General features: G+C 39.1%; 3 protein-coding genes across 3 annotated transcripts in view; all 3 read left to right on the top strand.

Annotated features, from left to right (window-relative positions):
• Positions 1–1695: 1695 nt before the first annotated feature.
• ASDURF (ASNSD1 upstream open reading frame) lies at positions 1696–10253 on the top strand. The gene is made up of 4 exons (XM_027126047.1): positions 1696–1917; positions 7184–7237; positions 8353–8428; positions 9078–10253. Exons 1-4 carry the CDS (start codon positions 1828–1830, stop codon positions 9146–9148), a joined length of 291 nt encoding a protein of 96 aa, XP_026981848.1. The 5' UTR covers positions 1696–1827; the 3' UTR covers positions 9149–10253.
• ASNSD1 (asparagine synthetase domain containing 1) lies at positions 9145–14115 on the top strand. Its single transcript, XM_027126010.1, has 3 exons — positions 9145–10633; positions 10928–11109; positions 13690–14115. Exons 1-3 carry the CDS (start codon positions 9170–9172, stop codon positions 13973–13975), a joined length of 1932 nt encoding a protein of 643 aa, XP_026981811.1. The 5' UTR covers positions 9145–9169; the 3' UTR covers positions 13976–14115.
• The window catches only part of ANKAR (ankyrin and armadillo repeat containing), an 88324-nt gene continuing 83590 nt past the window's right edge, over positions 10995–15728 (top strand). Inside the window, exon 1 of the mRNA XM_027126056.1 lies at positions 10995–11109. The gene's annotated coding sequence lies outside the window, so the exon portion shown is untranslated. The remainder of the gene's footprint in view (positions 11110–15728) is intronic.

Here is a 15728-nt window from a genome sequence, read left to right as displayed (position 1 = left end):
ACACAGACACCTAGAAAGCTTATAGCTTCAGCTTTACAACCTCAACCCCAGGTTGAAAGTAAACACAGACACACAAAAATTCACCAGTTCAGATCTCAAAAAGCTATTCTTCCCAGTGGGCACAACATTCTTAATCAATCTGAGCTCACAAAGGACAAATGAAAAGACTAAAAACCTGGATTCTTTGTCATCTCACTTCTAATAAAGACTAGATAGCCATCATTCAACAGGTATCACCAAATGGTTAGGCGTAAAACCAAATTCTCAATCATTGCTACCAATGCAGAATAACTTAGCTATGCATAAATCAGAAACAAAAACAAATTTTTTTTAAAAAATCAGTAAAAAGGAAAAACAGACTGTGGTTAGTTCTATAACTGCTTTGGATTTACTCTAAGAGCCAATAAAAGATATTCCTGGGTTTAAACAACCCATGAGGTACACTTCCTTAGCCATAAAGTTTGGCTCCATCACATGAGTTCACTTGAGCATCTCTGTGGAAACTTGAGATTTCCTACGTTAAAGTATAATTTTCAAAAACAGTAAACCATGTCTCCTGTGCAAATATAAAATGAACATTTGTCAAAGTTCTATTCAACTCATTAATTAATGAGCGAACAAGTAAGATGCTAAAACCAATTCTAAGAGTACATGAGAAAGTAGACATATATTCATTTTAAAAATTAGGGTAGGATTGCAGAGCTAGATGCAAAACTGTTTAATATCTTACAGAACAATAAGTCACAACGTGTCGGGTTATCTGGTGTATCAGATACAAATTATTGCATATCAGCCAGACAAAAATCTACCCGTTACCCCCCCCACCCCCGCCCCTACAGAATTATAAAATAGCCCAGTCAACATAAAGTCAAGCTCAGCAAAGCTATGAAAGAACACCTTGGTAAATTCTTGCCTATTTCCAAGTTTTGGATAATTTTTCTCATAGGAGTGAGATATTGCAAATATTGCATGGGACATACTTATACTAAAAATTTATTCATTTATCTGCAATTCATTTTTTTTTTTTTTTTTTTTTTGCGGTACACGGGCCTCCCAATGCCTTGGCCTCTCCCGTTGCGGAGCACAGGCTCCGGACGCGCAGGCTCAGCGGCCACGGCTCACGGGCCCAGTCACTCCGCGGCATGTGGGATCTTCCCGTACCGGGGAACAAACCCGTGTCCCCTGCACCGGCAGGCGGACTCTCAACCACTGCGCCACCAGGGAAGCCCTACAATTCATTTTTAACTGGGAATCCTGTATTTATCTTTTAACCCTAATAACAAGTTAACAAAAACTTTACCTAGTCTGCACAGTTCCATTGCCAACAACGTAGCTCTTAAATTTGTGCCTGGCTTCATATTCTTGCCTAGATAATAAATATTAAGCAGTATTTCTACAGCGCTTCTATTCTTTATATTTACCACTGGGGGGCGCATATAACTCACAGTCTACCGGATGCCACGTGGTGAAGAGCGTTTCAACACCCCATCCACTAGGGGAACGTTCAGGAACCTCTCAGATTTCACAATCAGGCTCTGGTAACGTGCTCACTAATCATTTGTGCGCACGCGTACAACTGCTCCCAGGCCCGATCCGAACTGCGCAGGCGTAAGAGAGTGAGCGCGCAGGCGTAAGAGTGAGCGCGCAGGCGTAAGAGTGAGCGCGCAGGCGTAAGAGTGAGCGCGCAGACGCCATTGGTAGGACTGACGGAAAAGGGAAAGGGAGGGGATGGAGCCGTTGGGAGCTCAGACATTTTGGGACTCTGGACTGGAAGCGGCTAAAACGCTCTCCGGGCTACGCATCCTGCATATTTGACGCTCCGTGGAGATGCCTAGCCGAGGTGCGCGACCCGAGGACGGCTCCGGGCTGGTCCCTACCGACAACTCGACCCAGCACAAGGAAGATCTTAGCAGCAAGGTGAGTGTGGGACAAGGTGACAAGGCCCCCAGGCTCGGGACGGGGCGCCGCTCGCCCCCCAGAGAAGATCCACGGCGGCCGCGTGGTCCGGTCTCGGCTTTGTCCCGCTGCTTTGACAGCTACAGTTAAAGGGAGACCTTGAAACTTGCCCCAATATTAGACCCATGTGGCAGTAGGGCGGGGGTTTAGTTTTTTGTTTTTAAAATTATGATTTTTTTTAAGTTTTATTTTAAAAATTATCGTACAGTAAAATTTGATCCCTTTTCCTTTTCTCTAAGTTTAACACATGTGTGAATTTGTGTGACCACCACCACAATTGAGATACAGAATAGTTCCATGGCCCCAAAAGTCTCCCTTTATAGCCGTGCTCTCCCCAACCCAGAACCTCGGGCAACCCCTGATCTGCTCTGCATCACGATAGTTTTATCCTTTCCAGAACATCATGTAGATGAAATCATGGCGTATGCGTCTCTTACTCAGCATAATGTCTTTGAGATTCATAATTGCTTCTTTTCTTTAAAAAAAAGAAAAGGTACAAAGTTTATCATTAGAGATATAGCACAACAACAAGTGGGAGAGCACACAGAGAAACGGTTTAGTTAACATAGAGGCAAGGCAGAGATGCACACCCGGAGAGCAAGGGTGTGGATGTCCCCCCCGTAATGAGGAGGAGCGCAGTAAAGAGGTGGTGAAGTCGTTTATATAGGGCAGTTCTTCCAGGTCTTTGTTTACCTTTGGCCCATTGTCTGGTTTCTTTTTCCACACCTGCCCTGCCCTAGGATCCTCCCCAACATGCGTGTGCAACTTTTTTCCAAGGTGGATTACAGCCCAGAGGCGTATGGGACGGCCATCACATATTATGGGGTGGTGCCCCCTCCCTTTTGACCCCCAAGGAGCCTTTCTGCGCATGTGCAATGTTTCCCTTGCCCCAAGGATGGGAAATGTATGACCTCTTGATCTTTTCACAGGGTTTAGTCGCGCTCTGTCTCTGCCATAAAAATGTCCATTGTCCAGTTATTTACTCTATTTCTGTTGCTGGTTTTTATATCGAGGTGCAGATCTCGAAATATAGACAAGAGTCCGGTCATAAATATGTAGTCCTGGAGCCCGTTTGTCTCTTGCTTCAGGAAATGTAAACAGGGAGCTGGTAATTAAGTCCGGTCTGAAGCCCATCTTCTTCTCACTCCAGGAAGTGTGAACGGGAGGCCAGTTGTAAATGTCTAGCCTGGAGCCCATCTATCTCCTGCCTCAAATTCCCCCTGAGAGATGTGAACCCCAATACATCTGTATTGGGAGGTTGAAGGGCAAAGGTCTGTCTTCTGCAGCTTCTTCATGCTGACGGGGGCTCGTAGACCCTACCTAGTTGGGGTCACAGAGCTCTCGTCCTGTCTCATTAAGGGGCCCATTGACTTCTGTTGGTATTCCAAGGAGTGGCTGGAATCTGCATCACTGTCATCTTGTCTGGGACACCGTTGTGTCCTTAGAAGGAACAAACTAGACAAGTAGATTAATAAAAGGCAGGGGCCAAAGATCAGTAAAAGAATTATTGTAACCAGGGGCCCAAGCAGGAGTAAGAACCAGGTTACATTTGATAGCATTACCTTAACTGTAGTCCAGATAGTGTCAGCGCTTGGGTTACCCTGTCCAAAGGAACGAAGCCATTGAGCACGGTCATATAACTTTTTGATGTCTTTTTCTACTAACCCAGTGTTATTGACGTAGGTGTGACAGACCTAGTTAGTAGTTGGAGGAGTGACAACCTGAACGTTAATAGACAAAATAGATCTCATTTCTTTTCAGGAGATAAAGCCTGAAACCCAGTCTGGACCTGACGCTTTGGGGTGACTTGTAGCCAGGTAGCCAGTTGTCTAGTTTCATTTAAGTAGGTTTTAACTTTTAAGGTGGTATTAACACATAGATAACAGGTGCTATTGGTCTGAAAATTTTCTCCTTAATAGCCAAAGCAGGTGTTACCATTAATGATGTTAGTGTTTTCCTGGGTATGAGAAGATGTAAGAATTTGGGCTCATAAAATCTTTTTCTGAAAATATCTGTCTATCTGAAGGGCTGTCCTACCAGTTTTTCCCAGAGCACAGAGTGCCTCATTTCTTTTTCTTTTTTAAAAAATATTTATTTATTTATTTTTGGCTGTGTTGGGTCTTCGTTGCTGCGCGTGGGCTTTCTCTAGTTGCAGCAAGCAGGGGCTACTCTTCGTTGTGGTGCGCAGGCTTCTCACTGCAGTGGCTTCTCTTGTTGCGGAGCATGGGCTCTAGGCTCCCGGGCTTCAGTAGTTGCAGCACGCAGGCTCAGTAGTTGTGGCTTATGGGCTCTAGAGTGCAGGCTTAGTAGTTGTAGAGCATGGGCTTAGTTGCTACGCAGCATGTGGGATCTTCCCGGACCAGGGGTTGAACCCGTGTCCCCTGCATTGGCAAGCGGATTCTTAACCACTGCGCCACCAGGGAAGTCCCGCAGAGTGCCTCATTTCTGATCTCCACCCTGAACTTCTTTCAGGAGGTGTTGAAGGTCAACAGCTGCAGTGGCCATGATTTAGTCCTTGTAGAGGTAGCTGGCAAGGGTCAGTTACCAGTCGGCAGGGCCCCTTCATGGTCATAAGTTTAACTATGGTTTGGGGGGCATTTCATGACTATTTCGTCCCACAATGCTAGGAATGCTCGTTCCCGGGTCTGACAAAGATTTCGTTGACAGGCCACTCAAAGTGGTGTTACTGGACTAGGCCCTGTTAACAGTAGCCAAAAACCTCTGGACCACCTGTCTTACTAATCCCTTATGGTCCAGGTAAATATTCCCTCTTGTTGCTTCTTCGCATATTTAGAGTTACACTATTAAAATCATTGATCTTATATGGAACTATGTATCATCATTTTATCAGAGGCTCAGTCACACATTTGGTAATGTAATAAGCAACAATTTTGTAAAACAGGCAATATAGAAAACAATATAGCTAGCAGTACTAGTAAGGTCATAAGTAAGAATTTAAGTCAAGAACTTCCATTAGGTGTTGCCCAGTATATACCCAGGTTATCTGACTTAGTCTGTTCTGTACTAATCCTTATCTTTCAGGGAAATTATATATTGGCATTGTTCATAAGGCATTTGCCCCAATTTTTTAGCGTAACTAGACTGATTATCCTTAGTATGATTTAATTGTTCCCAGCATAGAGGAGCTGATAATGCTGCTGGGAACCTAAGAGTTTCCAATCTCAGGAGGGAGCAGGTAGAGAGAAAGATAAATGTTTTAATTTTACCCACAGGTGTAAATTACCAAATTGTTGTAAACGATAAATAACTTGAGGAGAAGAGCTTCATTATATCTTCAACTCCCAGGTTTCAGCACCATCTGATCTCAGAGAGGCAGCAGTGAGTGATGGCATGAAGCAAGGTCTTAATTCCCTGCCCAGGAATTGAACCTGGGTAGCCTGGATGAAAACCAGGAATCCTGACCACCACAATCCCTGGCTCTTGCCCCCAGTGAAAAATGCGTTTCTCACGGAGGCAAAACTGTAAAAATAGGTACAAAGTTTATTATTAGAGACATAGCACAACAAGTGGGAGAGCACACAGAGAAAGTTTGTTTAGTTAAGATAGAAGCAAGGCAGAGATGCACACCCAGAGAGAAAGGGTGTGGGCATCCTCCCTAAGGAGGAGGAGCCTGGTTTGGTTTTTTTCTATGTACTCTTTTAATACTTTCAGAAATACTGCTCACCTTAGATCTGCTGCCTGTATTCTCTGTCTCAGAAAATGTCACCACCATCCATCCAGTTGTCCATGCCAGTAACGTGGGAGCCAACCTTTATGTACATCAGGAAGTCCTATCAGTTTTATTTTAGAGTCCCATCTGAAATATGTGCCTTTATCACCATGTACACTCTTAACCATCCTAAACCAGCCACTTTCATCTACCGTAGGGAATCCTGCAAAGGTTTCCTAACTGGCCTCTCCTCATCCATTGTTACCTTCTTCCAGTATGTCCTTCACTTTAGCCAGAGCTGCGTTCCTAAAACAGGTATCTGATTATCACTGTTCTGCCCCTCCCTCGCAAAAGGGAGCCAGTATAATATAAATCTTAACTGCCATAAGCAGGAAAAAAAAAAAAACTTTAAAAATAAATTTGAGATGAGGATGGCTATAGCCTTTGAGGTAATAGAGGTCCTAGATAATACTTTGGTTCTGTCCCAAACTGACAGTGGCATCTTGGGCAAGTCTGTAATCCCTCTATCACAGTTTCCTTGTCTGAAGTACTAAAGTATACCTGCCATTCCTAAAATGAATGGGAAAGTGCTGTTCAAACATAAGCCTCCAGGAGGTTGTACAAATTCAATCTTGGAATTCAACTCAATCTCTAGTCAGTTACTACAGTGACTGTCAGCTGGAGAGCAGAAGGGTACACATCTGTGAGGAATGAATTTTCAAACCACACACAGCCCACTCTGATTACCACTATAGCATGCCACTTATACTGATGTATGACAGATCCGTGAGGCTTCCGAGGTAGGTCAAAATTATAAAATATGCTTTTAGAGGCTCTAGTGATACTATATAATCAGTCATGTTCACAATATAGCTACCTTTACTGAAAAGAGTTTAAAAGAAACTTAGTTGAGCGCTCTTCTACTAATAAAAAGTGAGACCTAGTTCAACAGTGCCAGCCTTGTGCTAACCTTTGAGATGTAAAGCAAAGATGGAAAGTGATGGGTTGTGCTACCCCAGGTAGGGCACTTACTGCTACTTCCTTCCTCTGAATGTCTGGCTGTACCATTTAGTACATAAATCATGAAAAGTATGGGAATGGGGCCGGGGGAGGGGGAGTAACCCACTCTTCATTCCATTTGGTATTTTTTTTTAAAGCTAAAATATAATTTAAAAGAAATCATTGAAAAATTGGTATTACTTTTGGGTTTTGGTGCATACTGTCTTTTTTTTTTTTTTTTTTTTTGTTTGTTTTCTTTTTTAAATAAATGACGTAAATCTTACTTAGTAACTATGGCTCTTCCCTGAATATGAATGCTGGTTACCAATACCCTGTCTGGGCAGTGAGCCGTCTAACACTTTGTAAGTCTAATCACTGTTTCTTCCCTCAGCTTTCCCCCACCTGTATTTCCGCACAGCCGCTGTTGAAAAGAATCTATATATTTACAGACTGCCCATTTGGACAATCAATACTTATCCCATATCTTTAATTTTAAAGAGTCCTCACTGAGCATACTTTGATAACCTCTGATTTAAGAATGTTTTCTTATTTTAATAGATTAAAGAACAAAAAATTGTTGTGGATGAACTTTCTAACCTGAAGAAGAACAGGGTGAGTTATTAGTTATTCCAAACAGTATGTGGGAGGGTTTGATTATATCTTATTAACTATATACAAAAGTTATAAGGACTACATATAAGATTTATATTATATTAAAATTTACAAGGTTTCAGTATCTTTTTAGTTAAATTGCAAAAGTGAAGTGTCCGTGATTTTTTAATATATATCATATATAGTTATATACATATTAGCCATAGCTGTTGATAATCTTTTCCCCATCATATGCAATTGACATTACCTTTGAACCAAATGATATTAATTGTACTATGTTATCTTGCAGCCATAGTCACTAATGGTATTTATTTTATACTTGAATTGGTGTTTTCTTTTGAAATAAATGAACTTTAAATCTATTGAGAAGAGTAGAAACTATTCAAGTGAGTGTGAATAATTGTTTAAAAAAAAAAAAAGATAAATGCTTCCCCTTCCTTCCCCCCCCACCCCAGGTTTTTTACTCAAAGCTTCCAAATCTTTAACATGGTTATTTAACTCCATTTCCATTAATGTATTCACAAACAAGCAAGCTACTGTTTCATAGGTCATTTTATACTGCCAAAACATATTTTAAAGTTAAATGATTTGAGCCCTTTAAAGCATTGTAGAGATTACTTGGTAACTGACATGTTAGACATTTCTGATACAGGTACGGTACAATTGATACAAACTTTCTAGAGGGCAAATTGGCATAATGTATCAAAGTTTTAAAGCTATGTAACACTTTGATCCAGCTGTTCTATTTATAGGAATTGATACCTAGGAAAGTATCATGAGAGTGCAAAAAAATTTAGGTACAAAGACATTCATCTCAACGTTGATTTATAATGGTGAAAAGTTGGTAACACTTAAATGACCAAATAAACTGAAATATTACTAAAGAAAAATGGTATTATAGTATATGCAGAGAAGAAAGAGTTTTACCTCAGTGTTAATGGTAGCAATTTCTAGATAGTTGGATAATGGGTGAGTTCTGTTTGTTTATCTGTATTTGCTAAGGTATTGTTCTGAACATGTTACTGAAGTTCAAGAATAAGCAATAATAGGGTTCAGAGTTTTGACATCTACTTTTTAGAATAAATCATGATATTAGCCTAAATTATGTTTTGCAGAAAGTATATAGGCAGCAACAGAACAGCGACATATTCTTTCTTGCAGACCGAACAGAAATGCTTTCTGAAAGCAAAAGTAAGTTTTTTTGGTACATTATATAGAAACACACAGAAATTCTTTTGTGGGCTTTCTGTAGAAATTCATGATGGTGCCTAAATTATACTGTCTACATCTGAATGTTTAAACATATATCTACATCTGAATGTTTAAACATATATCTAAAGATGGGATGGTGGTATACCTGTTAATAAAATTAATGCAATAGTTTGGTTTTTTTCAAGTTAGCCTTCCAAGGATGAGTCAACAGTAAAAATAAAATCAAATTTAAAAAATATAAGATGTGTTAGGAAGCGCTAATAATTAATGTAAGCTTTAGAGTTTTAGACAGATCTAGGTATGAAATATTGTTCTACCACTTTCTACCTTTGTGATTTTGAGTGAATCACTTTGAGCCTCCAAAGTCTTACGGGATTTAAATAAAATAATATGTATATTTAATGTGCATAGCCCCATGCCTGGGTCAAAATAAGCATTTAACAAACAGAAACGAGTTCCCTAAATACTAAACATTCTTCATTAGAAGCCTGTTGTAAATTATTATTCGAACTAACATAGTACATACATGTTTTGATCTTGGAGAATAACCTGTTTTGCCCTTTGAATTACTAGGTAAAGGTTCAAGAATTTTTATTTCACTTAGTATGTCTTCTCCCTTCCCCCACAGATACATTGGATGAGCTGAGGAAAGAATACCAAGAAATAGAAAACTCAGAGAAGACCAAAATCAAGAAATAGTCAACTTGATTTTACATAGCAATGTGTGGCATTTGTTGTGCAGTAAGCTTCTCTGTTGAGCATTTCAACAAAGATTTGAAAGAGGATTTACTGTGTAATCTTAAACGGCGGGGACCCAATAGTAGTAAACAGTTGTTAAAGTCTAATATTAACTACCAGTGTTTATTTTCTGGTCATGTCCTTCACTTAAGAGGTGTGTTGACTGCCCAGCCTGTTGAAGATGAAAGAGGCAATGTATTCCTGTGGAATGGAGAAGTCTTTAGTGGAATAAAGGTTGAAGCTGAAGAGAATGATACCCAAATAATGTTTAATTATCTTTCCTCTTGTAAGAATGAATCTGATATTTTGTCACTCTTCTCAAAAGTCCAAGGTCCTTGGTCTTTTATATATTATCAAGCATCTAGTCATTCTTTGTGGTTTGGTAGGGATTTTTTTGGCCGTCGTAGCTTGCTTTGGCATTTTAGTAGTTTGGGCAAGAGTTTCTGCCTCTCTTCGATTGGCGCCCAAACATCTGGAGTGGCCAATCAGTGGCAAGAAGTTCCAGCATCTGGAATTTTCAGAATTGATCTAAAGTCTACTTCCATTTCCAAATCTGTTGTTTTAAAATTGTATCCTTGGAAATATAACTCTAGGGAGGATGTTATCAAAGAATGTGTTAATAGCCTAACTCAAATTTCAGCAGATTTGCCAACATTTGTATCAGTGGCAGCAAATGAAGCCAAACTGTATCTTAAAGAACCTGTTGTCCCTTTAAATATGATTTTGCCACAAGCCGCATTTGAGATCCATTGCAGTAGCATTTCCAGCGTCCCACCGTCAAGAGAGACCCTTCAGGTCTTTCTTACTGATGGACACATGAAGGAAGTAGTTCAGCAGTTCATTGATGTCCTGAGTATCGCAGTCAAGAGACGTGTCTTGTGTTTACCTAGGGATGAAAACCTGACACAAAGTGAAGTTTTGAATACTAGTAATAGGAAAGCAAATGTTGCAATCCTGTTTTCTGGGGGAATTGATTCCATGGTTATCGCAGCGCTTGCTGACCGTCATATTCCTTTAGATGAACCAATTGATCTTCTTAATGTGGCTTTCATGACTAAAGAAAAGACCATACCAGCTGGTTTTAACAAAAAAGGGAGAAAAGAGAAAAATAATTGTGAAAAACGCTCTGAAGAATCCTCTACAAATGTCACTGCTGCTGCTGCTGCTAATCCTGGTGAGCAATTCAACGTACCAGATCGAATCACAGGAAGAGCAGGGCTAAAGGAACTACAAGCTGCCAGCCCTTCCCGGATTTGGAATTTTGTTGAAATTAATGTTTCTCTGGAAGAACTGCAAAGATTAAGACGAACTCGAATATCCCACTTAATTCAGCCCTTGGATACAGTGTTGGATGACAGCATTGGCTGTGCAGTCTGGTTTGCTTCTGGAGGAGTTGGTTGGTTAGTGACCCAAGATGAAGCAAAACCATATCAGAGTAGTGCAAAGGTATGACACGGTATTTCTGCTCAGGATTTCTGAGACCTAACTTTGACCCTTAAAGCTTTTAGCATTTAAGTTGCAAGAATATAGCGTATTTCAGTTGCATTTAAACTATAACACAAAGTATATGACTTTGTAAAAATTGGGCCTATTTTACTATTTTATGACTTTGCCTTATGGCTTTTCTCTGAAGATGTTATCTTTGGGGTTATCATTTTTTAAGTTTGACTTTTATCTTAGTTATTTTCCTTACTGTATAGTAGATAACATTTTTTTATGGATTTCTTTAAACCTTTATAGGTAGTTCTTACTGGAATTGGTGCAGATGAGCAGCTCGCAGGTTATTCTCGTCATCGAGTCCGCTTCCAGACACACGGGCTGGAAGGACTGAATAAGGAAATCGAGATGGAACTGGGTCGAATTTCTTCTAGAAATCTTGGTCGTGATGACAGAGTTATTGGTGATCATGGAAAAGAAGCAAGGTAATTCCTATTATCTATCTGAGGGTTTTTGGGTAATCTTGTAAAGACAATAGACAGTAAAGGGAGATTTTTAGGTTCCTTTTTCTTTGGAGACTTGTTCAAATGAATAACAGTAGCAGCAATATCTTGGCTTTATATTACAAACACAGTCGGTCAGAAGCAAAGCTGGAGAAGAGCCAGAGGAACAGTTTTTCCAGAACTCATTCTCCAAGAAATGACTTTTCAGTAATTTTCAAATACGATACAATGACATGATTGCTTTTAAGACTACAATGAAAGACTGTAAAACTTGAGGTAATGAAATACTGAGAGAAGGTGTTTAAGGGGCTTTGTTTTGTTTCAGATGTTTGCTTTCCTCCCAATAAGGGCATAGTCCTACTCCCAAGCTTTCTCCTCCAATGTTACAGAGCCTGACTTTGTCTCTACAGACATTTCTGTATGTACAGGCATACCTGGAGATATTGCAGATTCAGTTCCAGATCACCGCAAAAATGCGAGTCACGTGAATTTTTTGGTTTCCCAGTGCATACAAAAGCTATGCTCACACTGTACTGTAGTCTATTAAGTATGCAGCAACATTATGTCTAAAAAAAGAAAATGTATATACCTTAATTTAAAAATACAAAACAAAAAGCAATCACAAGGTAACATCAGAGATCACTGATCACATATCACCATAACAAATATTATGAAATTTTTGAAATATTGCGAGCATTTCCAAAATGTAACACAGAAACGTGAAATGAGTAAATGAGTAAATGCTGTTGGAAAAATGGCACCACCAATAGACTTTGCTCATTGCAGGGTTTTACAAACTTTCAGTTTGTAAAAAAAAATAAATAAGGCAGTATCTATGAAGCACAATAAAACAAGGTGTGCCTGTATAGATCCATACTGATTTAAATGGTGGTTCCGTTCTGGTACTGGATTCCCCTCTGTCATATGTTTTTTGAACACAGTTTAGTCATATGTTGCAGATTACCTAAAAGTTTCAGAGATCAAGCCACTTTCACGTGTATATTCTTTTTTAGTCTTAGGGGTTTGTGTTTACCTACAACATATTTCTGATGATAGTAAACAGGTGCTTGAATACAACTTTTTAAAGCATTAAGGATAAAAGAAGATGTTTCATTTAATTATAAAAAGCAGAAATTTGTTCAAGTAGGTTAATTTATTAAGTGATGGTTTTATTACGAGAGTACGAGCTTGCAAGAACAAGGAGTCCAAATAAGCTTCGTGGGAATTGGAGCATCATAATACACGAACTCCGAGACTTCATTGTTTCTTGTCTCTACCTTGTCATTCCTGTGTTGCCAGTTCTGACATGTAAAATTACCATAATTTTCAAAATTTCATTATAAAGAAATAAGTAATGCCACAATACAAAGTGTGTCAAATGTTTTCCTTTTGAAGGGTATATGTGTATGGGAGAGAGAAAGAGAAATTCAGTTCATTATTTCAGCTAGGTCAGAGAAAAGGGAATTTATTTTATTCAGTAAAAGCAGTTAATTCTAAAGACCCCCAGGATTTCCCTGGCGGTCCAGTGGTTTCAGACTCCATGCTTCCACTGCAGGAGGCGTGGGTTCGATCTCTGGTTGGGGAACTAAGATCCTATATGCCGCACGGTACAGCCAAAAAATAAAAAAAAAGACCCCCCCCCCCCCATGACATCCTTGGGTAAAAATGGATGTGAAGGATGTTTAAAACAGCAAATCAGAATTGTAATTTAACAACTACCATTATAGTGGCTAGATTTAAACTGATTTATTACGGATTTTGGCATACATATTAACTGTAATCTATTAGCTTCTCTTATTTAAATTTGCTTTCACAATTCATTTTTATAAAATATTTTTTATAACAAATGCCTTTACCCTTTCTGATCTTTCTACTTAAGTTAGAATGAAATGTAATGAAATAGAAATACTAGTGTAATTGTATTGCATTTTGAGGAATTGGGAAGGAAGGGGGTGAGATTAGAGTATTTTAAATGAAAAAAAGAACAGAATTTGCTAGAAAATTAGGGAAGCCAAAAGAGCAGAAAGTTTTTTTTTAATCTAATATTTTGTCCTGTTACACCAATTTGTCGCCATTTAAGCAATTTAAATGTAATTATAATTTTGATACCATAAAGTTTTGCCATGAGTAAATGTTTCACAAGTTCAGGAGAGTAGAGCCCTTCTATATTGGTTTCGTATCCCTAAAGTTCAATATCTTTAGATAGTAAAGAGCAGACACAGATTGAATAATTAACTCAAGACCATGCCTATTTTCAAGGCATCTCCAGAGATTTCTTGTGAAACAATTTGAAATTATTTCTTGACATCATAGGCTTAATTTGTTTATCTATTGAGGGAAAATTTCTTTATATTTTAGCATATGTATTAAAGTTAGACAAGTGTTGTGACTAAATTTTAGCCATAAAATTGTATAAATAACTAGAATATTTTTAATCTAGAAAAATAGTGCCCTCAAAAATAAATTTATACTGTAAATATTAACATACTGAAGAAAATGCAAAAGAAATAATCACAACAGATTGATATTTTTCTTTAATAGTAGCTATACTTTTTATTTTAGATTTCCTTTCCTGGATGAAAATGTTGTCTCCTTTCTAAATTCCCTACCGGTTTGGGAAAAGGCAAACTTGACTTTATCCCGTGGAATTGGTGAAAAACTAATTTTGCGTCTTGCGGCAGTGGAACTTGGTCTAACAACCTCTGCTCTTCTGCCAAAACGCGCCATGCAATTTGGATCCAGAATTGCAAAACTGGAAAAGAATAATGAAAAGGCATCTGATAAATGTGGAAGGCTCCGAGTCATTTCCTTAGAAAACCTTTCTATTGAAAAAGAGATTAAAACGTAATATTTCACAGTGTTAACAGGATTTACTGAATGATGATTTAAAAAAATACTCTGCTGCTTTATTATTGTATAATGTGGCTGTAAAATTCATTATGTGGATTCTTACTTTGTAGCGTAATACAACCAATTTAATCAAATTGATACTCCAGAGAAAGAGATTATACTTGAAAGAACAACCTGGATATTTTAAACTGTGGTATTAACATTGTTTTGAACTCTTACATGGTAATTTCCCACCAGCAGCACTAAAAGAAGGCAGCGTTTATTGACTCTTCATGGTAGCTATATCCAGAAATAACTCAATTTGTTACTGTTGTTATTTAACAGATAAGAGAACTAAACAATTTGTTTGAGGTTCACACTCCTGAGAGACATGTGGTACATCTCTTTAGGCAGCTCACTGTCCCACTCTGAGAACTTCTGAAGACTTTTAAATATTCTCCTGTCCCACAGATCTCTAACCTCCCTCTTTTTTCCCCATTCTCAGCTCATGACCTTGGCTTTTCAAAGAGAAATCAAAGTCATCCAGCTAAGAACTGCTCAGATTTCCAACACCAAAAGTTCTAACTTACCTGTGTGTGCACTCATCCTTTTCTTCCTTCTTGCCTTTAGAAAGAGAAATACATGCATCCATCCATCAAAAAGGCTGTGCCTCCACCTCTTCTTTGTATCCCAACCCTTCCTGCCTTTCAGGAACCTTACACTTGTCTCTCTAGTATCTTCAGCCTCTTTATAGTATCCTTCGTATAATCATTTAAAATGTTCTAGTCTATACCAATTTAAAATACACATCCTTGGTCCTACATCTTCCTGTACTTACCATCTCTTGCCTACCACCCACACTCACCCTTTCCACCTTTCACTCAACTTCACTCCATCCTGACATCCACCCACAATATTCAGTCATGACCACCATAACGCAGGGTCACATTTTGGATCTATCCCCAATTAGGTTTGACACCCTTTCTGGATCTGGACATACTTTGATTCTTTTAATTATAGTGGGAAAGAAATTTTAGGAATTTACATACATTGCTCATACTTCATAAGTGCAAACATGCAGCTCTCTTAAAGAAGGCAGTGACTTTTTGACATCTCTTGACCTGGGAGAGCAATCACAAATTTATTAATATTCACTACCTCCACAGCAGCTAAGGTAGTGACATGGTTGGAATAAGAGAAATTCTGCCTTCAAACAGTGACCAGAACCCTCCCTGTTGCTAAATTCAGGGAAAAGTTTCAGTTCTTATCTCCCTTGACCTAGAGCAGCATCCAGTGAAGTTGGCCATTCTCTTCTCTTGGCTTCTGTGACCAATCTTGGCTTTCCTCCTGCTCTCCTGACTGCTCGCTTTTTGTATTCTTTCCTGCCTCCACCCTCTCCACCTGACCTTTACATATTAAATTTCTCAGGTCTCCATCCTGGGTTCTCAATTATCTATTCTCTCCCGTGGTGATTTCAGCCACTCCCCTGGCTTCGTTTACCCTAAGCCTGCCGGAATGTATACATCTAAGCCAAGCTGCCATTTTTAGCTAAGACCTATATATCTAAGGCACATCTGACATCTCTACTTGGTTCTCTCACAGGTACAACTGAACTCTTAATCTTGCCCTGATCCCCCATAGCTCCTGACAGAAATTGAGGTGTCACCTGGATGACCATCTTCTTTTTAAACTCTGCCACTATTCGATCTGTTCCCAGTAGGCCATCTCATTATTTCTCAAAGCCATCCACAGCCCTCGCATCACCACCACCA

The sequence above is a fragment of the Aethalodelphis obliquidens genome, unplaced genomic scaffold, assembly GCF_003676395.1.
Source record: "Aethalodelphis obliquidens isolate GAN/ISIS:26980383/991018 unplaced genomic scaffold, ASM367639v1 scaffold2, whole genome shotgun sequence".
Taxonomy (NCBI): domain Eukaryota; kingdom Metazoa; phylum Chordata; class Mammalia; order Artiodactyla; family Delphinidae; genus Aethalodelphis; species Aethalodelphis obliquidens.
Note: the sequence above shows the minus strand (reverse complement) of the source record. Positions and strands in the feature narration are given on the sequence as shown.